The sequence below is a fragment of the Oratosquilla oratoria genome, chromosome 1 (genome assembly GCF_046742065.1).
Source record: "Oratosquilla oratoria isolate Oo_2021 chromosome 1, ASM4674206v1, whole genome shotgun sequence".
Taxonomy (NCBI): domain Eukaryota; kingdom Metazoa; phylum Arthropoda; class Malacostraca; order Stomatopoda; family Squillidae; genus Oratosquilla; species Oratosquilla oratoria.
Window position 1 is genome coordinate 56059264 of NC_134777.1, and position 24651 is coordinate 56083914.

At 38.8% G+C, this 24651-nt stretch overlaps 1 protein-coding gene across 1 annotated transcript in view; it reads right to left on the bottom strand.

The window, feature by feature from the left end:
* The window catches only part of gpp (DOT1 like histone lysine methyltransferase grappa), a gene marked incomplete at its 5' end in the record, with an annotated part of 43804 nt that extends 23521 nt beyond the window's left edge, over positions 1-20283 (bottom strand). The window contains 8 exon segments of the mRNA XM_076186393.1: positions 178-319; positions 733-1089; positions 8580-8633; positions 9502-9543; positions 15588-15694; positions 15840-16117; positions 16234-16409; positions 20143-20283. Coding sequence (XP_076042508.1) covers positions 178-319; positions 733-1089; positions 8580-8633; positions 9502-9543; positions 15588-15694; positions 15840-16117; positions 16234-16409; positions 20143-20283 — 1297 coding nt within the window.
* Between the last annotated feature and the right edge of the window lie 4368 nt (positions 20284-24651).

Sequence of the window (24651 nt, forward strand, 5' to 3'; positions counted from 1 at the left end):
TTTTCGTAAGTACATGGCACACTCAGTTTATTGGCTTTTATTTCGTTTATCTATATATATATAAATTCTTTTATTTATCTTTTTTTTCGATTCCTTCTTCTAAGCCTTTCTGGCATTAACAAAACACTGGTATCCTCTTGAGCAAAACAATTGGCGAAATCAACAATCTAGAATTACCTCCTTGTGATGTGCTAAGTAAAGTCTGTGTGTGCAGAAGATCAAGGCCATTGATCTTTAATGGCTTCTTTGTATGACTTCGGTGAGGACGTTTACCACCACCTCGTCTACCACTAGTGATTGCCCCTCGCCGACTCCGCACCTGATAGAAAAAAAAATATATATATATATACACATTCATATAACAAAAAGCCTTTCCCCTGTTATATGCAGGGGAGGTTGAGTCAAAGCTTACACCCGTCCTGAAATCCACTCATTGTCTCTCCCATTTTAGCTCATAACATGGTTATCCCCACATCCATTTAAAACCACTCTCCATTCATTCCTATCTTTTGCATGCTCTTCCCATTTCTCCATTACCTGCCACTTGTAACCAACATACAAATTCTACACTTCTGCCAACCAGCCTCTCACTCTCCAAATTTACCCGCAACCCACCACTATTATCATCCCTTGTACCTATATTTACTTTACAGCTTTCTCCTCCTACTATATATATATTTATATGTAATATTTAAATTTTCAAAGCTATACAATAAAAAAAATCATACTAACTTTAGTAACATTAACAGGAGGATCTGGATCGTCAATGATGGCTGGTTTGGCTGCTGCCCTCCGCTGCGTTAACCTTCTACGTCCATTAGATCCTCGTTGATGAGTGGCCCCGTTGTTAACTCCAGTGGTTTCCTCATTTTCATCACCAGAACTTCGACAAGACCCTTTAGGAGTTCCCTTTGTGGAAGAATTATTTGAGCTTGAGCACCAATCATTCCAGGCCCTCCGTGTGGTTGGGCCAATGACTGGATCATCTGAGTCTTTGTTTTGATCAGAAGAGTTATTAGAAGAGGTTTCAGAATTTGCTGCAGATTTGATTTCCCGTCTATTTCTTCTCCCATTCGGAGAATCTTCCTCCTGTAAAGATACAAACCACATGTTAGCTCAGCTGTAATCAAATACATAACTGAAAATATCCACATATGTAAATTCCTTCAGCTGTAATCAAATACTTAACTGTGAAAATATCCACATATGTAAATTCCTATCAAAATTTCCATTTTGATGTAATGCAACTACATACATGAACTACATGCAAAGACACTGAACAAACAACTAAAGCTACTCAAGTTCAACAAATGCATGCATAATTTCCTACATGAACCTCATACTTGTTGTTACATATACCTAATTTAAAAAATTTCACCTTTTCATAATTCTAACCTTCATATCACTGTTAACTCCACATAATGTACATTATCAAAATAAAAACTGACACTTTATAAGTTAATTAGAGAATCTAATTTCCAGGTTGATAAATATCATCTATCTACATCTAATGATAATCATTATAAAACTAAATATAAATTTTACCCAGAATGAATGTATATAAAGATGAAATTACTTTTTTGAAAATGTCAATTGTTATGTTATAAATATGAAAATAATAACAACAAAAAATAAATATTTTGTCTACCTCCCTAAACTGTTACCTATCAAGTACTAGGCAAATACAAGAGATCCTTAAAGTAGATATTCATGTGGAAAAAGCACAAATCACCTGCAGGTGCTTCCTAATATATTTCTCCAAAAATACTTGCTTTAACATTTATCATAAAAGCAACCTGAATATCTGTATCATCTCACAAGCATAATTAATGCCTGCATGCTGCCCAATAAGCACTTGTCCTTATGATCATTATGACAACTGTTAAAAAAATTAGTAATACCTGACCACATACAATATTATTTATTTTAAAGGTAAACTCTATTGCCCTACTTCTAATTTTCTGTATAACTACATTTATTTAAAAAATTACTTTTAAATCAGTAACTAATTATAACTGATCATAAGGTAAATTAGTAGCACCAACAAAGTATCTAATTACTTGAGGTCAATATTGTACCAAAGAGGTTGTTGTTGTTGTCATTCCCTACACTGTTTGACTAAGCAGTCCCATCAAAATAGTAGTAAAGAGGAGATTTAAGGAATGCAGCAGAAAGAAGGGACAGAGGAATTCGAGTGATCAGCATTCTTCTTTATGTGGATATTAGTCTTCAATCATAAAAGAATAATGCATGGCTCTGGTTTATAAAGATGTTACTGAAGTCTATAGATACTGACTGCATAAACCTTATCCAATCAATCCTCTATACAAGTAAAGGGTGTCCATATGCAATAAATAATAGGCAATACCTTTGGAGCAAAACAAATGTTGCAGTATTAGCCTTTCAAGTCATCTAAAATGTGCTTCAAGAAATACATATCCATGTACATTAATGGGTAAAAGAGGCATTGGGAAACAGAGGAATGTCTGTTAAGGAAGGAAAGGAGAACACAAGAGATAGGGATGAGTAGAGAATGGCTGTGTAGGGATGATGCTGTGATGCATGGGAGTGGGTGGGGGATGGGGGAATATGTGTGAATGATATTTTGACGCAGTCTGGAGGGATTTCTCCACATCTTCTCTTTTTCTGAATGAGGTGACAGAAAGGGGTTTCACTGATTGAAGCAGCCTTGCTGTGGATGTGCTGTGTCTTGCTACATTGCTTCTGATCCAGGGCAGTGGGCGAGATGCAGGGATGACCCATCATCCAGGAGGAGCCAAGAAACGAGAGGGAGGGGTGGTGAATGGGAGAGGAGTATGTGGGGATGAAATGGGTGAGAGTGGATTTATGCCAGTGACCATGGCTACCTCCCTTGTAGGGAGGAAAAAGCCTTTGGTATATGTATGATGTATGTACCACATAAAAGATAAATACAGAAGCTACAAAAACATGGATGACCTTAAAGGGAGTACATTGGAATGTGTGCCAAAATTTCAAGTAACAGACATATGAGAACAGTAGTGAGAAATGAAAAGTTAGACTTGGAGAGAGGTGACTAGTGAGATATCACAGGGTTCTGTTCTGGCACCTGTAATGTTCCTATTGTATAACAATATGATGAAAGGAACAGGAAGCAGATAATGCTAAAATCAAGAAGAAAATGAAAGATAAAGAGGACTCTAAAGTTACAGGAAGACCTACATAAACTTCATGAATGAAGTCAAGAGTAGAAGTGCAGTTTCACTACAAATAACAAAGAAGTGTAAAATTTTGGAACTGGAAAAAAAATCAATAGGAGGATGTAGAGTTCGAGATGAAATAAAAGCAAAGGCAAAGGAGGAAGAGGATTTAGGGATGATCTGTAGTCAGAAATTCACAGAAAATGAACGACTGGAGAGTTGTTGCTGTATGAGTGGCTAACATGGATGAAGAAAGAGAAAGGATTATATATATGTATAAAATTTGATTTGTCCCAAACTGTAGTGGTGTGGTCAGCATAACTAAAGAAAAACAGAAAGAATACATAGGGTAGTACCCACATTGATCCCATACCTAAATGATGTACGGAAAGACAGAAAACTGGGACCTTCTACTTCAGTTGAGAGAGAGAGAGAGAGAGAGAGAGAGAGAGAGAGAGAGAGAGAGAGAGAGAGAGAGAGAGAGAGAGAGAGAGAGAGAGAGAGAGAGAGAGAGAGAGAGAGAGAGAGAGAGAGAGAGAGAGAGAGAGAGAGAGAGGGGGGAGAGAGAGAGGAGGGGGAGAAAGAGAGGAGGGGGAGAGAGAGAGGAGGGGGAGAGAGGAGGGGGAGAGAGAGAGGGGAGAGGAGAGAGAGAGAGAGAGAGAGAGAGAGAGAGAGAGAGAGAGAGATAGAGATATATACAAAGACAGAGGGGGGAGAGGCAGTGAGAAAAGATAATGATATTTAGAACAGAAAAAGGTACAGAAGAAGTAGACAAAGAGGACAGAGATATCAACAAGTGGTCACAGGAAAAGTTGAAAAATAAGATTGCTAAAACGAGGCTGGGAAATATAGCTTTCCACATAGCTGCACAAATATATAATTCAGCCAAACAACAAGGCAAAGTACACGTGAATACAAGGAGACAGGACCCCATGAGTATGGTTATAACCTCACTACAACTAGGTAATCAAGAGGTATGGAAGGCAGATGTGGAGGGAGTGAACATGAGGGGACGTCCTAGGATGAGGTGGATGGATGGGGTGAAGGGGGCTTTGGGGAAGAGGGGAATGTCTGTTGAGGAAGGAAGGGAGAGGACGGAAGACAGAGGTGAGTGGAGAATGGTTGTATATGGATGATGTTGTGATTGCATGAGGAGGAATGGGCGGGGGGGTGGGGTAGTATGTGTGAGTAAATTTTGACGCAGCCCGAAGGGATTTCTCCCCGTCCTCTCCTTATATGCAAGGGGGGACGGAGAGGGGGGGTTGCCGATTAAATGAAGCGGCCTTGCTGTGGATGTGCTGTGTCTTGCGACACTGCTTCTAACCCAGGGCGGTGGGCAAGGTGCAGGGATGACCCGTCATCCAGGAGGTGCTCAGATAAGAGGGAGGGTGGGAGGGGTGTGGAGTGTATTTAGGGATGAAATGGGTGGGAGTGTTTTTATGCCTTTCCCTTTTTGGCTACCTCCCTTGAAAGGGGGAAAAAGCCTTGGTATATGTATGTATGTACAACTAGGTAAATACACACACAAGCAATCTTCACTGACAGAAGCCAACTTTACTATTATTTTGTTTGCACACTTCTTTAAAGAACCTGGTACATTAAAGTGTTTTATGCAAGTTAATAAAACTGAAATGAAAGTTAATATATGTCGGTGATATAGTGAATAACAACTGAATAAAAAAAATAATCTTCACATACTGAATGAGATTAATGAAAATTCCATCTTAATGTGATGTTCTTGGATTGATTATTTCAGAACATATTCATAGATCAGTTACATACCATGCATCCTACTATGTAATTTTTTTGTTCATGTTTTGAATGACAAAGCAGAACTGGGGCAACAGATTAAAATGACAAAGCAATATTTCATGAAAATCAATACGTACATACAGACACACACACACACACACATATATATATATGTATATACCATTCAATCTTAAATTTCTTTAACTTGCATGCATCAGCAAACCATGGTCCAAGGTTGTGGATAATAAATAATTTAAAGAAATCATATTATATACATATATATAAAATGTAAATATAGGCATAGCTAATAATCATAAAATACATAAACCTTGAAAGTAGTACTTTTATATACAGCCATGAGAAATGGACATTTGGGAATGGATGCTAAGGGGAGATTGTATGAAGGAGTGATTGTGCTGACAGCACTGTATGGGGAAGAAATATGGAACATAAAACAGGAAGAAACATGGAGGTGAGGAGAATGGGGGTGGAAAGGGAGTTGGTAGATAGGGTTGATGAAAGAGTATTGGGATGGTTTGGACACATGGAAGGAATGAGTGAACATGAGGTGGCAACCAAGGATGAGATAGATGGATGGGGTAAAAGGGGCATTAGGAAAGAGGGAAATGTCTGTTGAGGAAGGACAGGAGAGGACAGAAGAATGGGTGAATGGAGATGGTTGTGTATGGATGATGCTGTGATGCACAAGGGGGAGTAGGTGGGGGATAGGGGTTGAGGGAGTATGTGTGAAAAATAAACTGACACAGTCCAAAGGTATTTCTCCCTGTTTCCTCCATTTCTGCATGAGGGGATGGAGAGGGTGGGTTGCCGATTTAATGAAGCGGCCTTGCTGTGGATGTGCTGTGTCTTGTGACACTGCTTCTGACACAGGGCAGTGGGTGAGATGCAGCGATGACCAGGAGGGAGGGAGGGGGGATGGATGGGAGTGGAGTATGTGGGGATGGAATGGGTGGGAGTGGATTTTATGCATTTGTTTTTTGGCTACCTCTCTTGTAAGGGGGAAAAAACCTTTGGTATATGTACGTATATACCAAGGGTTTTTTCCCCTTACATGGGAGGTAGTCAAAGTCAAAATGCATAATTCCACTCCCACTCACCACCCCTCCCTCCCTTCCTCTCATTTTGGATCCTCCCGGATGATGGGTCATCCCTGCATCTCACCCAATGCCCTGGTTCAGAAGCAATGCAGCCCGACACAGCAAGGCTGCTTCATATAATTGGTGACCCCCACCATCTCTGTCCTCTCATACAGAAAAATTGAAGATGGGGAGAAATCCCTTCAGGCTGCATCAAAATACCATTCACACATACCTTTCACCACTTCCTATCCCCCTATCCCCTAACCACTCCCTTCCGTGCATCACAGTATCATCCATACACAGCCATTCTCCACTCAATCCTATTGTCTGCCTTCTCCCTTTCTTCTACCATAATTCTCAGACATTTCATCTTGAACACATTTAAACTCTTCCTCTCTTATGTTCCATGTCTCTGCCCCATACAGTGCTGTTGGCACAATCACTCCTTCATACAATCTTCTCTTAGCATCCATTCCCAAATGTCTATTTCTCATCACACTTTTTAATCCCCCAAGGCCCATACTTGCTCTCAATCCACAATCTACTTCCACTCCTCCCTTTCTGGCCACATGCTACCCCAAGTATCTAAAGCTGTCCACTTCCTTTAGCCTCTCTCCTTTAATACTCACTCCCAAATTGCTGCTGTCCTCTCCCTTTGTACATCACATCACCTTACTTTTATCAACATTTATCTTCAACTTTCTCCTCTTGCACACCTTCCCAAACTTCCTTAATCCCCCCACTGATTGAGTCTCAAACACAGTGTCGTCAGCAAACAACAACTGGTTTACCTCCCACTTTTCTCCATTTTCTTTAACCATCTCTAATCCCCTGCCTTGCATGTACTTTTAAGATACATATACATACCAAAGGATAGCCAAATCATAGCATACATTCACCCAACACCTATCCAAAATTCATCTTAGCACCTCTTGGATGAAGGGCCATCCCTGTTCCCTGGCATACTGCAAAACTCAATGCCTCCACGGATGGGCTAGATTGGTGGATTGGTTTACCTTTACTATTTCATTATATGGCAGGCAGCCTACCACCCCCCCTGTAAAATAAATAAATAAATCTTTATCCATTCACATGACTCTTGTGTTCAATGTCCTCTTTTTCTTGTCCATTCGCCTCATTCTTGGCCATACATTTCCGCTTTCCATACTATTTTTTAAGATTGAATGAATAAACACTGTCTTACTGCTCTCATATTTTAAAGTTAGTGAAACAATTTACTATAAGTTTCTTTTCACCTTGATGAAAAAGTGAAGAACTAGCTTTGTATTCAGGATTTTTTTTAAGTGTTTCTATTCATGACATTGCATAAGAAAGCTACAATCAATGTAAATGGCTACTAGTAAAATACTGGCAGTAATGTACTACTTTAGTTACCAAGTTTTCAAACAAGCCCTGTCATTTCCAGTCAGTTTATCAAAACTAACTCTACCAAACAAATAACAACATTCATCTTCCAGAATACAATTAATCATGTGTATACTGGGTGCAGGGACTTCCTATAAACTTGGCTGACAGCCAATATAACAAACAACAAAACTTCATAAAGAGACACTTTCTAATCTCAGCACTACTTCTACAAGTGGGTTACTGATACAGTGGCAGCAATAAGAATTCTCCATGGGAATGTTCGGCTAACACAACAGTAAATTTTCAAAATGTAATTACAAACCGATGAGCATTTCAAATAACACATACTCCCCAAAATTCCAATGCCATACACTTCCATGGAGTGATCTTAGATACTGTCACCACACAATTCTTCAAATGAATTTGAAATCAGATCTACATATCTTCAATCCTACACTGATGTGACAATTCATTCAAAATATAATCTATGCAACAACCTTCACAAAATTGATGTTTACTCTAGGCCAAATACTGAATAGTGTTACCTACTACATATTTTGGGATTGACAAGATAGAATAGGATTTGTGTTGTTGGCAATCTAGAGACTGTTATTGTTGTTGTAATCAATTAATCAATATATATTTTTTTAAGTACTTTTCCTGAAATTATGATACAATTTTTGACAACTATTACAAATACTGTGCAGCAATAAAGACTGCCAAGTTAATAATTAATTAGGTAATTATAGGTAAACAAGCTGAAACAGCTGAATAAAGCAGCAAAAATGTCAAAATGTCAATCATTAAATAAAGTACTTCACTTAATTTTGATTCAACTATCAGTCAGTTATTGGTTTTTATCTTTATTTTTTCTGAAAATTATTATAATTTACTATGACATTCAATTATATGTTTATATGTATATCAAACCAAATAAGGCAGTAAAAACCTTGGCCATTAATTAAGGTTTTTCACATACTCTTAGTTCAACAATCTTTGATACTGATTTCTAGGGTGTGTGGAAGAGAATTGGTGATAAACTACTTTCTTCAGCCCCTGGAGAAGCAATACTATTTTTCACAATCTATGTTATGGGTGAGAACAAACTAACAAAGAATAAGTAACAATTAATTAAAAAGAAAAAGAAAATAATAAATAAATAAATGTCTCATGCCCATACCTTGCTTCCCTTCTCTATGATACTCACCAACTTGTCTTCCGTACTCTTGGCAGACTGTAAGGACAACAAGGCAATAGTACTGTTGTAGCAGCAAACTTTTTTTCATTAAGCAACAAACCAGGTTATTCCATATCAATCATTCACTGTTAATACTTGAGGTTAAAGTAAGAAGAGGAACTAACACTCTATCCCTGTCACTCACTAGTCATTTGTATACAAGCAGAAAATTGGTGTATATGTGGACATGAAAGCTGTGAGTATATTTCTAAAGCGGTAACATGTTAATTATATGATTGCGACTCTAAGCAAACTGGGGACAGAATTTTGATAAACAATAATAAGCCTACACTCTGTTGGTTGTCTGGGTTGGCTGACATAAAACAACGGCAACCATTCACCTTCAACCACACATTTTCTGGGACTAAAGGATCAAAGACGAAAGGTCCTGGAGGATGCATACTCATCCAACAATATGACACTCCAAGCCTTTCTAATAACAATTAAAAGTGAGGAATTTATCAAAAAGCTTGCAGCTTTTCATCTTTGCATTAGATCAGAGATGAACAGTAATGCTAGCTTTATTCATACAGCAATTTTGAACCATATGGCACAGCAATATGATGAAATGAAAATTGCTGATAATCTTCATTATCCTCTGCCAATACTGCCCAGCCTCCTGAGGTTATGTAACTGCACACTTCCCTGCTGTGAATAGCTCTTATAGCTTCTTGTATGTACAGTACTCCAAACCCAAGCATGTACTCCTTAGTGTAATACTTTAACTCATCATTATGTATGAATCTAAGGTCACTCTGCCCTTGTCATTTGAATTTACATGTACATAAAGCAATATATGCAAGGGCAACTTAAGTGTTTACATACAAGTCCAGCTTATGGTGACCTTAATTCCATACTAACTTACCCTCTGTTTGGGATTCTTTAGTCTTTGGAAATAGCGCTCCAACTGAAACAAGGAAAAAGAATGGAGACCAATCATTAATTACCAATTGATGGGTCAAACTAAAGAATAGTAATTTTGAATTTAGAGAGGGGTAAAGCCGAAACCAGGCAGCTTCATGTAGAGGCAAGGTCCACCACCCAGCAGGTGTAGACAGCTGGTACTGTGGGATGATACCGAGGAACGGAATGGCCAGTTTTGGCCTGGCCTTGCCTCGTGATGAAGGTGGAACCAAGCTTTCCTCAATTTGTCCAAAAGATTCATCTCGTTCATTCATACTCCAGACAACATCATGTGTTAATGCTCCGAGGCATATTTTCATTTACTTTACACTTTTTTTTTTTTTTTTTTTTTTTAATTTCAAACCTTAAAGTAACACTTACAGATCATAGTGACTGCGCTTCCCTTCTGAAATTATTAGGATTATAGTAATGTTTTGGATCAAGCTATAACATAAAACACAATTGTATTACTTTTTGTACAAGGCAGAAGCTCAGGAACAGTCAAATTATTACCAATTTGCTTTCTTTTACTGGGAACTTATAAACTAAGGGAATAATAGTCATACCAAACTAAAAACTCGTAGCCACCTCGGAACATTCAATACACAAGAAATGGCAACTGCGAGATTTAAGGAAAAGTAAAAGTGAAAAGAAAGACATATGCAGGCAAGGGAAAACTAGCAATAAATAAATAAATAAATAAATAAATAAATAAATAAATAATAAATAAAATAAAGTTAAAAGCATAACTAAAAGCAAGCCATAATTAATAAGAATCATGAAAATATACTGTTGAATAAAAAAAAAGTAAAATTATATCCTGGGTACCAAAAGGAAGGAAACCACACCTAGCTACCAGTTACAAAGAGGGTTAAGAAATAGAAAGGAAAAAATAAATTTATAAAAAATTATAGGGTAAAAGGCCTATATATCTGGGTGAAACACAACACTCATGGGTAAGGATTGGGGTAAATTATGGCCCCAGGAGAGTATATGGTAAATGGTCTACTACCATTACTGAAATTACCGAGTGAGGGTTGTCATTCAAAATACAATATACACTCTCCAAAGCCCAAAGTAAAGGAATGAAATACGCATTCACCTTGCAACCAAATGGGGATACTTAAGAAGCAGCACAGGCTAGATCATTACACACAGTTGTGGAAACAAATCCTCTTTCTTTCAGCATCCACACTTAGATGTTTAATCATTGGTGTGGCCAATTAAAGTCACCAACATAAGAGAGTATGTGCAGGGCTTCATCACAATATGAACAAGACTTTTACAAACAAGTTTCGTTTGGGAACAAGTTAAGACCGAGTCCACTGTTCTCCTTGGGCAAGTGATTATGTGACGCAAATCTTACTTATGGGCATTAGCTTTCTCACATTTAAATTAGATTTATAAAGACCACTCATAATCCATTCCCAGACTTGTGCTGATATATTCTATGCAGTTAGAAGTGAGGGTTTTGCACACTGTTGACCTTAGGAGGCAAGTAGTCATAACAGGTGGTAGACTAAGAAGTGTAAAGAAAGGCTCTACCATTAGCTGAAATATTAAGTTTCAATGAGGCATTTTCTTATTTGCCAGGATTTGGAAAGGTGATGATCCCAAAAACATGCAATAATACAGGGCATGAAAGAAGATAGGTAGGAACTAGGAAATTTAAACTACCTCTGGGTTAAGCATATGAAAAAACAAAACAAAACTGAGAGACAAGAGAGTGCAAAAGAAGCAACTATATTAACTGTTTGAAAGTACGTGTCCATGAAAAATTTACATGGTAGTGACCTGTATTATGTGTGAATTACTACATGCAATTTTCACAGGATGCATTGGTGGAAAGAACCAAGAAGAGAGCAGGACAGTAAAAGACTTGTGAAAGATTGGGATAATAGTCACAAAATAAAAATAATGAAAAAGGGAGAGACAAGGAAGACAATAAAAGGATGGAGACCAAGACCAAGAAAAAAAACTGGAAGTGGAGGCATGGTGCCAAACAATGGCAGTACAAGTGGGGAGTGAAAACAAGAGGTAGAGGAGGAAGAGAGACAGATGAGATAGATATATAGATAGAGGAGGAAGAGGAGAGACAGAGAGAAAGAGGAGATAGAAAGAGATTGAAAGAAGAGAAAGAGAGAGAGAGAGAGAGAGAGAGAGAGAGAGAGAGAGAGAGAGAGAGAGGAGAATGGGGGATTGTGTGTGTGTGTGTGTGTGTGTGTGTGTGTGTGTGTGTGTGTGTGTGTGTGTGAGGATAATGAGAGAGAGAGAGAAGAATGGAGTGTGTGAGTGTGTGTGTGTGTGTGTGTGTGTGTGTGTGTGTGTGTCTGTGTGTGCACATATGTGGGAGAGAGAGAGAGAAGAATAGTGTGTGTGTGTGTGTGTGTGTGTGTGTGTGAGAGAGAGAGAGAGAGAGAGAGAGAGAGAGAGAGAGAGAGAGAGAGAGAGGAGAGGGAGTGTGTGTGTGTGAGAAGAGAGAGAGAGAGAGAGAGAGAGAGAGAGAGAGAGAGAGAGAGAGAGAGAGAGAGAGAGAGAGAGAGAGAGAGAGAGAGAGAAAGAGAGAGGATAAAGTGTGTGTGTGTTTACCTACATAGTTGTAATTACCTTGTTGTATTATATAGGAAGGGAGCTATGCTTGAGGTGATTTGTCTTTGTATCTCTTAGCATCAAGTTTTTTCTTAAAATCTTGAATTGTGTTTGCACACTGTTTCTTTGTCTAATTCATTCCAAGTATCTATCACTCTGTGTGGGATTTTTTTTTTATTTTTCAGATCTCTTCTGTAATTATCTTTTTTTAGTTTCTTTTCATGTCCTCTTGTTTTTCCACTGTCCCATTTCAACAAGTCATTCTTATCTAAGATTTCCATTCCCTTCATAATTCTATAGATAGTATGTCTCCTCTTTCCCTTCCTTGTTCCAGAGTTGGTAATTCCAATTTGGACAGTCTTTGTTCATATGTCATTTTGGAAAGAGTTGGTGCCAGTTTTGTTGTTGCTCTTTGTATTCTTTCTAATTTTTCTATATTCTTTTTGGTACTGGGTGTCCATAGTGTTACTGCATACTTCAGTTTTGGTCTTATTTGTGGTTATTCATTCATTTATTTATTTATTTTTTAATTTCCTCATCCAAATAGGCAAATGTCACTTTTATTGACCTCAATAAATTGTAGGTCTCTTCAATTATTCTATCAATATGCTTCTCCAGTGTCATGTCTTTGCTGATCATCACTCCAAGGTCTTTTTCCGAGTTTACTTTTTTGACCTCTTCTTCACCAATTTTATAATCTCTCAATATTCTGTTTTCACTTTTTCCAAATTCCATATTGAATTTCACTTCCCACTTTTGAGTCCATTTCCAGATCTTATCCAAGTCTTGTTGTAATGAGTTGCAATCCTCTTTCGTTTTTACTTTTAGTATTTTTGCATCGTCTGCAAAGAAATTCATATAACATTCTACTCCTTCATCCATGTCATTATGTAGCAAACATGATTGGTCCCTGCGGGACACCACTTGTCATTTCTTCCCAATTTGAGAATTTGTCTCTAATTACTACTCTCATTTTCCTCCCAGTCAGGAAGTCTTTCATCCATTCCAATAAATTTCCTCTGATGCCACCTATTGATTCTATCTTACTTATTAGTTTATTGTGTGGTACCTTATCAAATGCCTTTTGTAGGTCCAGAAAGGCACAGTCTGCCCAACCATCTCTCTCTTGTATTATATTTATTAATCTTGAGTAGAAGCAGATCAAGTTTGTTGTACATGATCTTCCTTGTCTGAATCCAAATTGATTTGGATTCAGTATAGTTTTTTCTTCCAAATGTTTAACCCATCTCTTTTTGACAACCTTTTTGCAAATTTTTGCTACTGTGCTTGTCAGGGAGACCAGTCTGTAATTTGATGGTTCTTCCTTGTTTCCTCCTTTATAAATTGGTATAATGTTTGCCTTCTTCCAGTCCTGTGGCACTTTTCCTTCTTTAAGAGAGAATTTAATTATATTGTATATTTTATCTGTTAATTCTTCCATGCATTCTTTCAGTATCTAATTTGCAATTCTGTCTGGACCATGTGATTTTCTGATGTCAAGGGCTTCGATTTGGTCACTGATTTCCTTCTGTGTTACAATTATTTCTCTCTCTCTATTTCCTCACAGTTAGGTGAGTTTTCTATTGTGAATACTGATTTGAAATGGTTGTTCATAATTTCAGCCATTTCCAGTTCTTCTATATATTCATGTTTACCTTGGCAAAGCTTTTCTATTTCTTGTTTGTTCTTCAGCTTGCCATTTATATACCTGTAAAATAGTTTGGGTTCTTCCTTGCATTTTTCTATTATTTTTTTTTCATATTTTCTCTTTTCATCTCTGCGCATTTTTACATACTCATTTCTTAGTTTGATGTACATTTGCCATTTGCTTGTTTTCTTCTCTTTTCCATTTCTTCCAAGCTTTGTCTCTTTTATCCTTAGCCTCACTAAACCTTTTGTTGTACCAGCTTTTCATGTATGTTCTTTCCATTTTTTGTTGTGGTACGTATTTATTTACTCCCTCATTGTAAATTTCTTTTAGTATATTCCATTTCTCTTCCATCCCTGTTTCTTCATTTAGGAATTTTTCCCAGTTTGCTTTTCGAAAGAAATTTTTGAGTTTCTCAAAATTTGTTTTGTTGTACATTAGTCTTCCTATTCTATGTTTATCATTTCTGCTTTGATCCATTTGCTCTTTCAACTCAAACTCTATTAGTACATGGTCACTCTTTCCTATCGGAATTTTGCAATCAATTTTATCGACAATTTCAGGCTCTGTCATAAGTATTAAATCCAGCCTTGATGGTTCTTCACTACCACTGTATCTGGTGTGTGTGTGTGTGTGTTTACCTAGTATTTACCTAGTTGTATCTTACGGGAAGGGGAGCTACACTCGTGTGTGTGTGTATGTGTGTGTGTGTGTGTGCGTGTGCACATGTGTGTCTAATTGCAGTATCCTGGGTTGCAGCTATGCTCCTGGGATCCTATATTTATACCTCAATTGATCAAAATTTAACTTAAATTCATTTTGTTGTCAGGCTAGACTATTTCTTCTACTTGTTCCACAAATTAATGCTCCTTTGTAGCAAGCTATATTTCTTAACATTTGTAAATTAATCTATCTTTATTATCATCATTATTTATTTATTTTTTGCTTTGCTTGCTGGCTGAGTGGGTTAGGGTGTCGTTATTTGCAGTGAAGGTCGAGGAGATGGCGGTTCGAATCCTGCCACCAGCGAAGTTGAACCAAGGGCATGGTTCATTAAATTCCATGCTATAAAGCCCTCTGTGAAGGGCACCATCCTAGCCTTCTGATAGAGGGGAGTTTATGCCGTTAAACCATATCATCATGTTTTTACCTAATTGTAATTTACAAGAACAATGCTGTGCTTATGAGGTCTTTTTTTCTCTCCAACTATCATACCTAGTTTCAAATTCCTTTAGTTTTGAAACCAGCCTTCTGAACAGTGGTCTTTAATTTTTGTTCTCTTGACATCAAGATGTCTCCATTTCTAAACTAAGAGATCTCTCATTTTCATATACTCCCTTTCATGACCTCATGTGTGTGAGGTGTGCTTATGTGGTCCCATCTCTACATTTATATTTACCAAACTTTGCCTGAAATTTATTTTACTCTTGTTTTCTATGACCTCTAGTCATTCTTTCATCCCATAACAGCATATCTTTTCTCTCCATTTCTTCCTATTCCTTTTTCAGTGTGTGTGTGTGTGTGTGTGTGTGTGTGTGTGTGTGCATGCATGCACACATTTCTTTGCATATGCCTGTTCCTGTGCATATACCCTGAATCAGCAATATATTTCTAGTCATATGTATACTGCACAATATTTCAATTATTTCACCTACAAACTATCTATAATTTTCTAATAAATGTATTGCTGATTCTGGTACATATACAGAAGCTTTATTACTCAGAAGCTTATACTCTGCCAACATATTATGAGGAATGGCATACGATAACAAGGAACAAAGAGGTTCTGGAAGGAGGTGAGGTGAGTGTACCTTGGTGCGATCAATAATATGGAGGTAGTAGGATACTGGTTTGCCAGTCCACGACACTGATCCCTTTAGAGGTGTCATTTCGGAGACATGCATGATGGTACCAATATCTGTAGAAAAACAATATTGATCTACTTTAGCAGAAAAAAGTACATATTTCCATAAAACAAGAATAATATTATTCAAAATTCAAAAAGCTTTATTAACATAAAAAAAAAAAAAAAAAAAAAAAAGTGCACCTCATTTCATCCTTACCACTAAGGTTTCGATCTGTTATTCTAAAATTAAGTGGACAGAAAGACTTTGAGGAGACTATCCTCGCTCCATCTTTGAGGTCTGCAAATATTTCTTTCAACATGTGATCAACTGTCGGTCCAAATGCAAAATTGTTGACAAAAACTATGGAAGCATTGGTGATAAATTCTCGATGTTCTCTTTTGAGAAAGTCGCCCTTGAATAGTTGGTATTCTCCATATTTCTTGCCATACCACCGCATCCATTTCTTATATAATCGATCCATTTCATCTGAGTATCTGTCAGGCAAGAGAATTTATTAGATGTGCTATGGTTTTAATCATTCAGAAGGCTTAAAGCATTAGTATGTACCCTTTTCTTCACACAATGACACTGGTATTCCAATCATACTTACTTGCAAGGTGTGTCAGCACGTTCAATGCCAACACATCTTCTGCAAGGCGATGAGGCAGCCATTTGCAACACCACTTGCCCAACCCCTGAACCCAAATCAATGAAGGTGTCATCTTCAGTAATATGAATTTGGTCAACCATCTGACAAATGAGTTCAAACGATGTTTCACCATAAACCTGAAAAAGTTGTAGGAAAGATGAGTACATATTTTCATCCTGTTTGGGGTAAACTGACTGTGTCAGTTTATGCAATCAATACTTTTGGGGCTTAAGTGACAGCCTTTTGGTCAGGTCACACACACCATCCTTTCATGTTCACAAACTTATTTCCACTCAAAAAAGAATGCTGATCACTATCAACTTCTACTATCCCTCCTTTCACATTCCTTATATATCTCCTTTACCACTTCAATGATTCCGTTGTAATATTCTTTTGTCAAGGATAGAAGCGCTTGTTTTCAACAATAAAATACAAATATATTTTCATACAGTCATATATAACCATTTGATTCATAACTCATTGGTATTATTAAACAACTACAAAGAGGTAGTGACATTTTTGTAGATTATCATAATTATTTTTTAATAGCAAGAAACGGTAGTCACATGCATGTTCTATCTTTTTGTGTTAGAGATGTATCCCTTAGGGCACTGGATGTAAGGTTCAATTTTGTATTTCTAAAGTGAGTCATTTCAGCCTTATGTGCCACCGAGTCAGAAAATTGTGTGATGAAATATTATCAATATTATGATTACAGATTACACCAGGGCCATGGCTCAATAAATTCCATGCTACAAAGTCCTCTGCAAGGCGCACCATCCTAGCCTCCCATTAGGGGGGGAGTTTGTGATATTAAAACATATCACATATAACATTAATGATAATGTTAACATCTCCATATACCAAAGGCTTTTTCCCCCTTACAAGGGATGTAGCCAAAGTCAAAAGGTCATCCCTGCATCTCACCCATTGCCCAGGATCAGAAGCAATGTATCAAGACACTACATCCACAGCAAGGCTGCTTCATTTAATTGGTGATCACCCCCTCTCTCCGTCCTCTCATGCAGGAGAAATCCCTTTGGGCTGTGTCAAAATATCATTTACACATAACCACTCCCTAACCTCCCTATCCCCTAACCACTCCCTTCCATGTATCACAGTATCATCCATACATAACCATTCTCCACTCAACCCCCATCTTTTGCCTTGTCCCTTCCTCAACAGACATCCCCCTCTTGCGCCCCTTTTACCCTATCTATCCACCTCATCCTTGGTAGCCCACTATGTTCACTCCATCCACCTCTGCCTTCCACACTTCTTTTATTAATCTTTTTTTCACTCTTATTATAATTTTTTTCACTCTTTCTACAGTGGCCGCAAATAAAAATGTTACATTTTGAGCGCAAATAAAAATGTTACACGCGAATCGACGTAACAATTTTATTCTCGTTCCCACCATACAAGAAGTGGCGGAGCTAGTGCTGATGTAGGATGCTTGATCTCTCCTTACTCCCTTCTACCCCCTCGCATCACTCCTCACTGAGCTACCAAAGCTCGACGAGAGAGGGTCACCTGCAGGCTGCTCCCGAGTGCCCCTTTTTTTACTCGAGAGTCGCCTTTCCCGCCCTGTATCTCCACTTTTACCAGGCACAATGGTAAAAAGTCAGCTTTCTTTGGCTCAGAAGAGTCGGGCCCTGGCTCTATTAGAACAAGGATTGTCTGTGATACGTGTGGCGGTTGAGCTGCAGGTCACAAGAATGACGATTTACCGCCTCAAGAAAGCAGATGGCTCTCTGCCCCCAGGTACCACACCACGAAGGAAGGAGGGCTCTGGCCGGCCAAGGAAGACTTTGCCATGCACAGATCACATTCTGAAGAGAGAAGTGATGTTAGACCCTAGTATAACGGCCTTAGAACTAAAAGAAAAACATCCGGAGCTGCTCAAGAAGGTCACAGTCAGAACGATACAGCATCGACTTCAGAAAGACTTGAAATTACCAGCACGTCGAGCCGCCAAGAAACCTCTTCTGACTGAGAACATGAAAAAGAAAAAGCTGCAGTTCTGCAAGAAATATCAACACTGGACATCAGAAGAGTGGAAGAAAATCATGTTTAGTGACGAGAGTACGTTCCGACTCATCAGGGGTACTTCGAAGATCGTCAGACGCCCAAGTGATGCCTCCTGCTACGACCCGAAGCACACAGTCAAAACCGTGAAACATCCCGACAGCGTGATGGTATGGGGCGCCTTCAGCGGGAATAAGGGCAGAGGTGGCTTATTCTTCCTACCCAAGAACGTCACTATGAAGTCAGACAACTACATCGATGTTCTGCGTGACCACATGATGAAGTTCTGGGAGATACACAACTGCAACTTTTTCATGCACGACGGCGCACCAGCACACAAATCAAAAGTGGTCAAGAAATTCCTCGAGGACAATCATATTGACATTCTAGAGTGGCCTGGTAACTCCCCTGACCTCAATCCAATCGAAAATGCTTGGAACAAAATAAAGAACACCCTGCAGAAGGAACGACCCAGCAGCATATCGGAGCTGAAAGAGACCCTGAAGAAGCAGTGGATTTCGATGGACCCGGAGTATTTCGTCACTCTCGCCGCTTCCATGCCCAGAAGGATTGAGAGGGTCATCAATATGAAAGGAAATATGACAAAATACTAGAATGTAAACAATTTTGTATAAGTATTGTAATCATAAAAGGTGAACAAAACCCATTTAACTTGCACTTTTGTGTTTATCTAACCAAAAATTCTTAGTGTAACATTTTTTTTGCGGCCACTGTATTACTCTTTCATCAACCATATTTCCCAACACCTTTTCCACCCCTCCTCTCCTTGTTTCTCACACTATCCAACCTTGTAAGCCCCATAATTCTCAGGCATTTCATCTCAAACACATTTATTCTCTTTCTCTCTTATGTTCCATTCCTCTGCTCCATACAGTGCTGTTGGCACACTCAACCTTTCATATAATCTCCTTTTAGAATCCATTCCAAAATGTCTATTTCTCATTACACTTTTTAATCCCCCAAGGCACTTACTTGCTTCTCTCAATCTACAATCTAACTCCACCTCCATTGATTTTCCTGCCACATGTGACCCCAAGTATCAAAACTACCCACTTCCTCCAGCCTCTCTCCTTTAACACACTTCCAATGTTAATAATGATAATAAAATTTCATCACATGGTTTTCTAGATGGGAGTGGAATAGGTGTGTGACTTGGCTACCTCCACCTCCCTTTGTAAGGGGGAAAATGCCATTGGTATATAGATATTATTAGAGTATGTGCCAGTAAGCCAGAAAATCATGTGTGGTGAAATTTGATTTCTATTATTGTTATTATCATTATCAATGTTTTGTAATTATGCCCATGTTGTGCACTATTAATAGCAAGAGAATGATTGCCATATCACCAACCATTCAAACAAGAGATGCGTTTAAAGTTCAAAAACAGATTGTATAACAATCCTAGAATTAATTTCTGATATCAAACAGAATATATGTGTGTGTGTACTAACCTTATTTTTAAAGTCTTAAGCTTTCATATGAGATCAAAATGAGGAACGTAACTCAACTAGTAACACAGCTACAGTTGCAAACATTATGTTTAAGTTTAAACGTTTCTCCTGTAAAATTCGATCTTTGGCGTTTGACCCTCTTCGGACACGGAGGTCTCATATAAAATTCATAAATAAATCCCAAACTAAACTGATATATACGGTATTGATTTACATAATATTTCATCTCAAACAAAAATGTTACAGAAATAGTTTTCATTACATTTATATTTCAAGTGGATATGATTAAATTGTACACACATTGTCCTGGTTTTTCTATAAAATCATAAATTCACATAAGAAAGAAATAGAAAAAAAGGCAATGCCTCACCTCTGGTGAAAATGGTTCATATTGGTTGAGTTTCTCTGGGTCGACAACGGCTTGGTTATAGATCTGTGTTAGTATGTGCTTGAGCATTCCCCGTGATGGACGCTTATTGAGTCGGGCTGCTGGGAGACTGGTGCCCTTCTCCTGTAAAATAAACACAAATTTAAGTTTTTATAATTTTAACCCTGGCACTAAATTGTTAAGAACCAATACATGTCTACATGCTTATAATTTACAACAGAATATATTTCACTCAGTACCAAAATATACTTTTTTAAACTTTAATATTTTCTACATTGCCCCACATTTAATATGTAAAAGATAAGAAATGCAACATTATCATACTTGTCAAATAGTACATTTGGACCCCTAGATTCAGTATTGATCATTTTTCAAGATAACACTAAAACATTTTCAAATACACAATACATGTCTATATTAAGGTTGATATATTCAATTTGTATTTTAAACGTATGAAAAAAAAGCTAATAATATGGAAATCAGTCTCTAGTACCCTTTCCTGGTAAGTTTTCTCACTGGCAGCACTCATCAGTCTTCCTTTACTTCGATGAGTCATACCTCCATTTCAATCCGAATAAAAAAACATCACTTGAAATCCTGCGCCAATACGGGGAAGACACTTGGCTCCGATGTGAACATAAACAATGGCTCATTGTCACAACGGCCTCTGACAAATGACATCATCCTTCCCACCACTATCCCGGTGGCCATATTTTATACGCCTAGTAAGACTTGGCAACTCCAGCCGTTCATTCATAACATATCCACCCACCCATGACCCTCCTCCCCCAACGAACAGACACGCACGCACACACGCCATCCCTATATCGTGCCATACAACAGTGAAAGTACTCATATTCTGACGTAATAGCGTATGTGTATTGTCTAACAGGGCCGGTGCGTTTCGACGTTAAAAGTTTCATAATTCCTACACCTAAACCATGCATACATACGCAAGTTTCCTGGTCCATATTTATGGATGATCAAATGTCAAAATTCGACTGATAAAAATAATGACACACAAGTATTTGGTAGTAGCGCTTCACTGGTCAATCACGACCAAAGTGGCAACGGGAAACATCTCGTCCAGGACAAACTCCAGAAATATTGCTGCTTTTGGGGACCCACATGCGCATTTATTTTCTTCTTCAATGATAGACGCTCCTCAACGTGGTGCAAAACGTTGGCCGACGGCAACTCCTCGATAGTGCTTTGTCATGCCCTCAATTCCACGAGATGAGGTTATGCTTTCCACTACAGGAGCATAAAATTATGCATCATTCCCATGGTATATAACGGTTTATGGTACGGCAAGTTGGGGAGTTGAGTGGAATAGTGCCACACACAATAACAGTTGAGGAGAAAGAAGAAAGAAGTGGGGACTTAAGAAGGAACGAGAAGAATTACACAGACTTAAGAATAGTGTACTGGTCATCCATTTCGGGTACTTTTGGATATTCCGTCAGTCAAGGGCGTGTTGGCAATCCTTGGGTTTATTCCGGACACCCACCCACTCACACTACCTCCGTTCTTCCCCCCAACCCCCGCCCTTCTACATCCTGCAGCCTTCAATGTGTATCCTGCAGCACCGAAACACAATGTCTCATGGCTACATCCTTGTTCGTTGAGCATTTTTTTGTATTTTTGTTGCCGCGTACACAACACCAGATCGAAATACGTTACAAATTTATTATTACTAATGAAAAGATTACGCACCGTCGTATATTCTCAAATGCACGAGTTAACAGACGCCCTAACGATCACTGAAAAGGCATTCTATACATAGCGTTTATGGTGGTGATAAAGGTTTGGGTAGCAGTAGCGTGTGGTGAGCACTACTTAGTAACTTCCAATGTCAGTATTATTATTGCTTATTTGTTGACAATCGTTACCCTTAGTTCTAAAGGCGTCACCCAGGTGGGTAATCGTAATTCAGCATCTATTATTTCTTCATGGGTAATGCAGTGCTTGTTAAGAGGAAGAGGCCAACAGAAATATAAATTATAACAATCTAATTGACCTCTATATATATTTCTTTACTTCTCTTAACATTGTTGGAAAATGGATATTGGTATCACTAAACAAAGAACGAAAGAGACAGTGGCTTTGAAGAGCGGGGATAGAGTAAGACCTAAATGCATCCTCGTCCAGTATGAAACCTGCTCCGGAAAGAACGCTGTGGGAAAACACGCCCTGGTCCATCTGCATATCAAATGGCTGGTCAAATATCAATATCCGCTTGGTCTCTTGCCATTCAACACGATCAAGTCAACATTTCAAAAAATCAAATATAATTTTTAGAAAAATATATGGTAGACAAAAATGTCGTTATTGATAAACTACCCCTTGTCCCTATAGTTTCCACAGCCTGTTCTCAGTTCATCTGCGTCTAAGCTTAGTTCCGCCATGACAATCCGGTATGCAAGGTTGCACCTGTAGCCTAAAAAAAGGCGCTTCCTTGCACATGCGCACAACGCCCACCGTCAACACGGCCCACTGTAGGTAATGCTTCTGCACATGGAAACGTAATGTCGCCACCGAAAAAAATATGCAATATCGACGCTCGCAGAAATGACGTCAATTTTTCGATAATGGGAAGCGAGTGGCAGCAGCGACATGCTTGCACGTGCAAATAAAGTAGCGTCCTTCCCAACGGCTCTACCGGCCTTGACTGCAGGATGCATTAGCGAGTATTTTTTTCACCCTATTTCTTTCTTTATGCTCCTTTGATTTCATGCACCATGGGCGGGAAACAGCTTTCTACGTCCGGGATATGCCTTGCCGTGGGTGCCACAGTAAACGAACTTTTATTGTTCCAAAATTGGGGGCCGCTTTTTCTGGCCCCAGCATGTCCGCGTGAGCGGATCGCAGATTAGACCAACAAGCATAGCCATGAGATCCCTATCCTCCTCCCCCTCCCCAACCATCCACCCCCTTCGTGTCTGCTAACTTTCCGGCAGTCGGTCCGCTTGGTTGACGGAGGGGGACCAGGCAGTTTCGAAGATGTAGCAGTTCTGGAGAAGCTGTTCGTTACAGTGAAACGCCATTAAAAATAATTTAAATTTCCGACTTACAAATTGAACGAGATGCAATAGAATTCAACTATCATGACGGACATTTTATAGAGGTAGGAAGAAACAAATTTGAATACCAGTATACGAAACATACGGTTGAAAATATCACCATTCTGTGGAGATCTTCGTTATGAACTTAAGTTTCTTCCGTCTGCATTCCTTCCCAATGTAAAATGCGAACGAATATACCAATAGAAGCTCTTACCGGCACAGGGATCTAAGTTGCAGGACAAAATAAAACGAGTTTGAGGGCAAGTTAATTTCACCGCACTGCCGTGCAACTTGAAATTTTGCACCGTGCTCACAAACTGGGGCCCACCATTCAATATAGGGCAAACATTTCAACCACGATTTAAAATTGCGGTGAGACGGTTTCACTAGCTGTTGATGACGCTGACAATAAACCAACAGGATTCAATGCTGATTCGTTCTAGGGTGAAGTGCAATCTTTCTCTGCGTGCGTGTGTGTGTGCACGCGTCAAAACGCAAATACTAGCTGAAATACCAGCAATACGCATAATTGGAGAGAAAATGGAAGTCCAGGTTTCACTCTCATGCGTAGTATATACACACTACCAACTTCTTACAAAGACTGAATACTGGGAGAGCCTTCCCAACCTCTCACAGTATTCAATCCCCTTTCTCCTCCTCCTCTTCCTTCCCCCCCTACTTCTTTCTTTCCCCGTTCTCAACTTGTACTTGAAAAAGCTGTAATAAGCGAAACGTTGTACACATAAAGGCTCCGTCCTCGTATGGTGTTTAACTCGTCAGTCTTGTCGGCAACTGCTACTTCCATGAAAATTCTTACATAGACTTTGAGGTGGTGGTGGGAAAGGGCTTCCCTTGGACGTTTCTATAGTTACACATCCTTAACACCATCAGTGGCCCGGGTAACTATTACTGAAGGGATTTTCAATCAGAGTGACGCATTACCTATGGGAATATTGCACATCGTCTACGGGAAGATCTCGCTCTCAATTGGGGAAGAGGCATGACATCTGAAGTAACTCAACAGCTAGGGTAGATGTTACATCAATGAGGAAGGTACTAAATCAATTAAGACATGTCACAATCCCTGGGGGGTGTCATACCCTTTAGGATCACGTGACGAATTCTGGGAGGTGTCACGTCACCTTTGAGATTAGCCATGCTAACTACAGGAGGTGCCACACCAAACAAGGTTGGCACGATATCAACCACAGAATCGAATATCAATAACATTCTATAACATCACTTTATCATTGCAAAACTCAATTCGTCCAACACCAAGTGTTAATGCATTTCAATAATGGACTCGAATGACCTTAGGTCAATGATATGACCAAAAGAAAACAAATGAGTAGTAGAGGTAAAGTCTACCATATGAATAACCACATGATCAGAGTGCACAGGTGACCAAGCATGGATTGTATCTTTT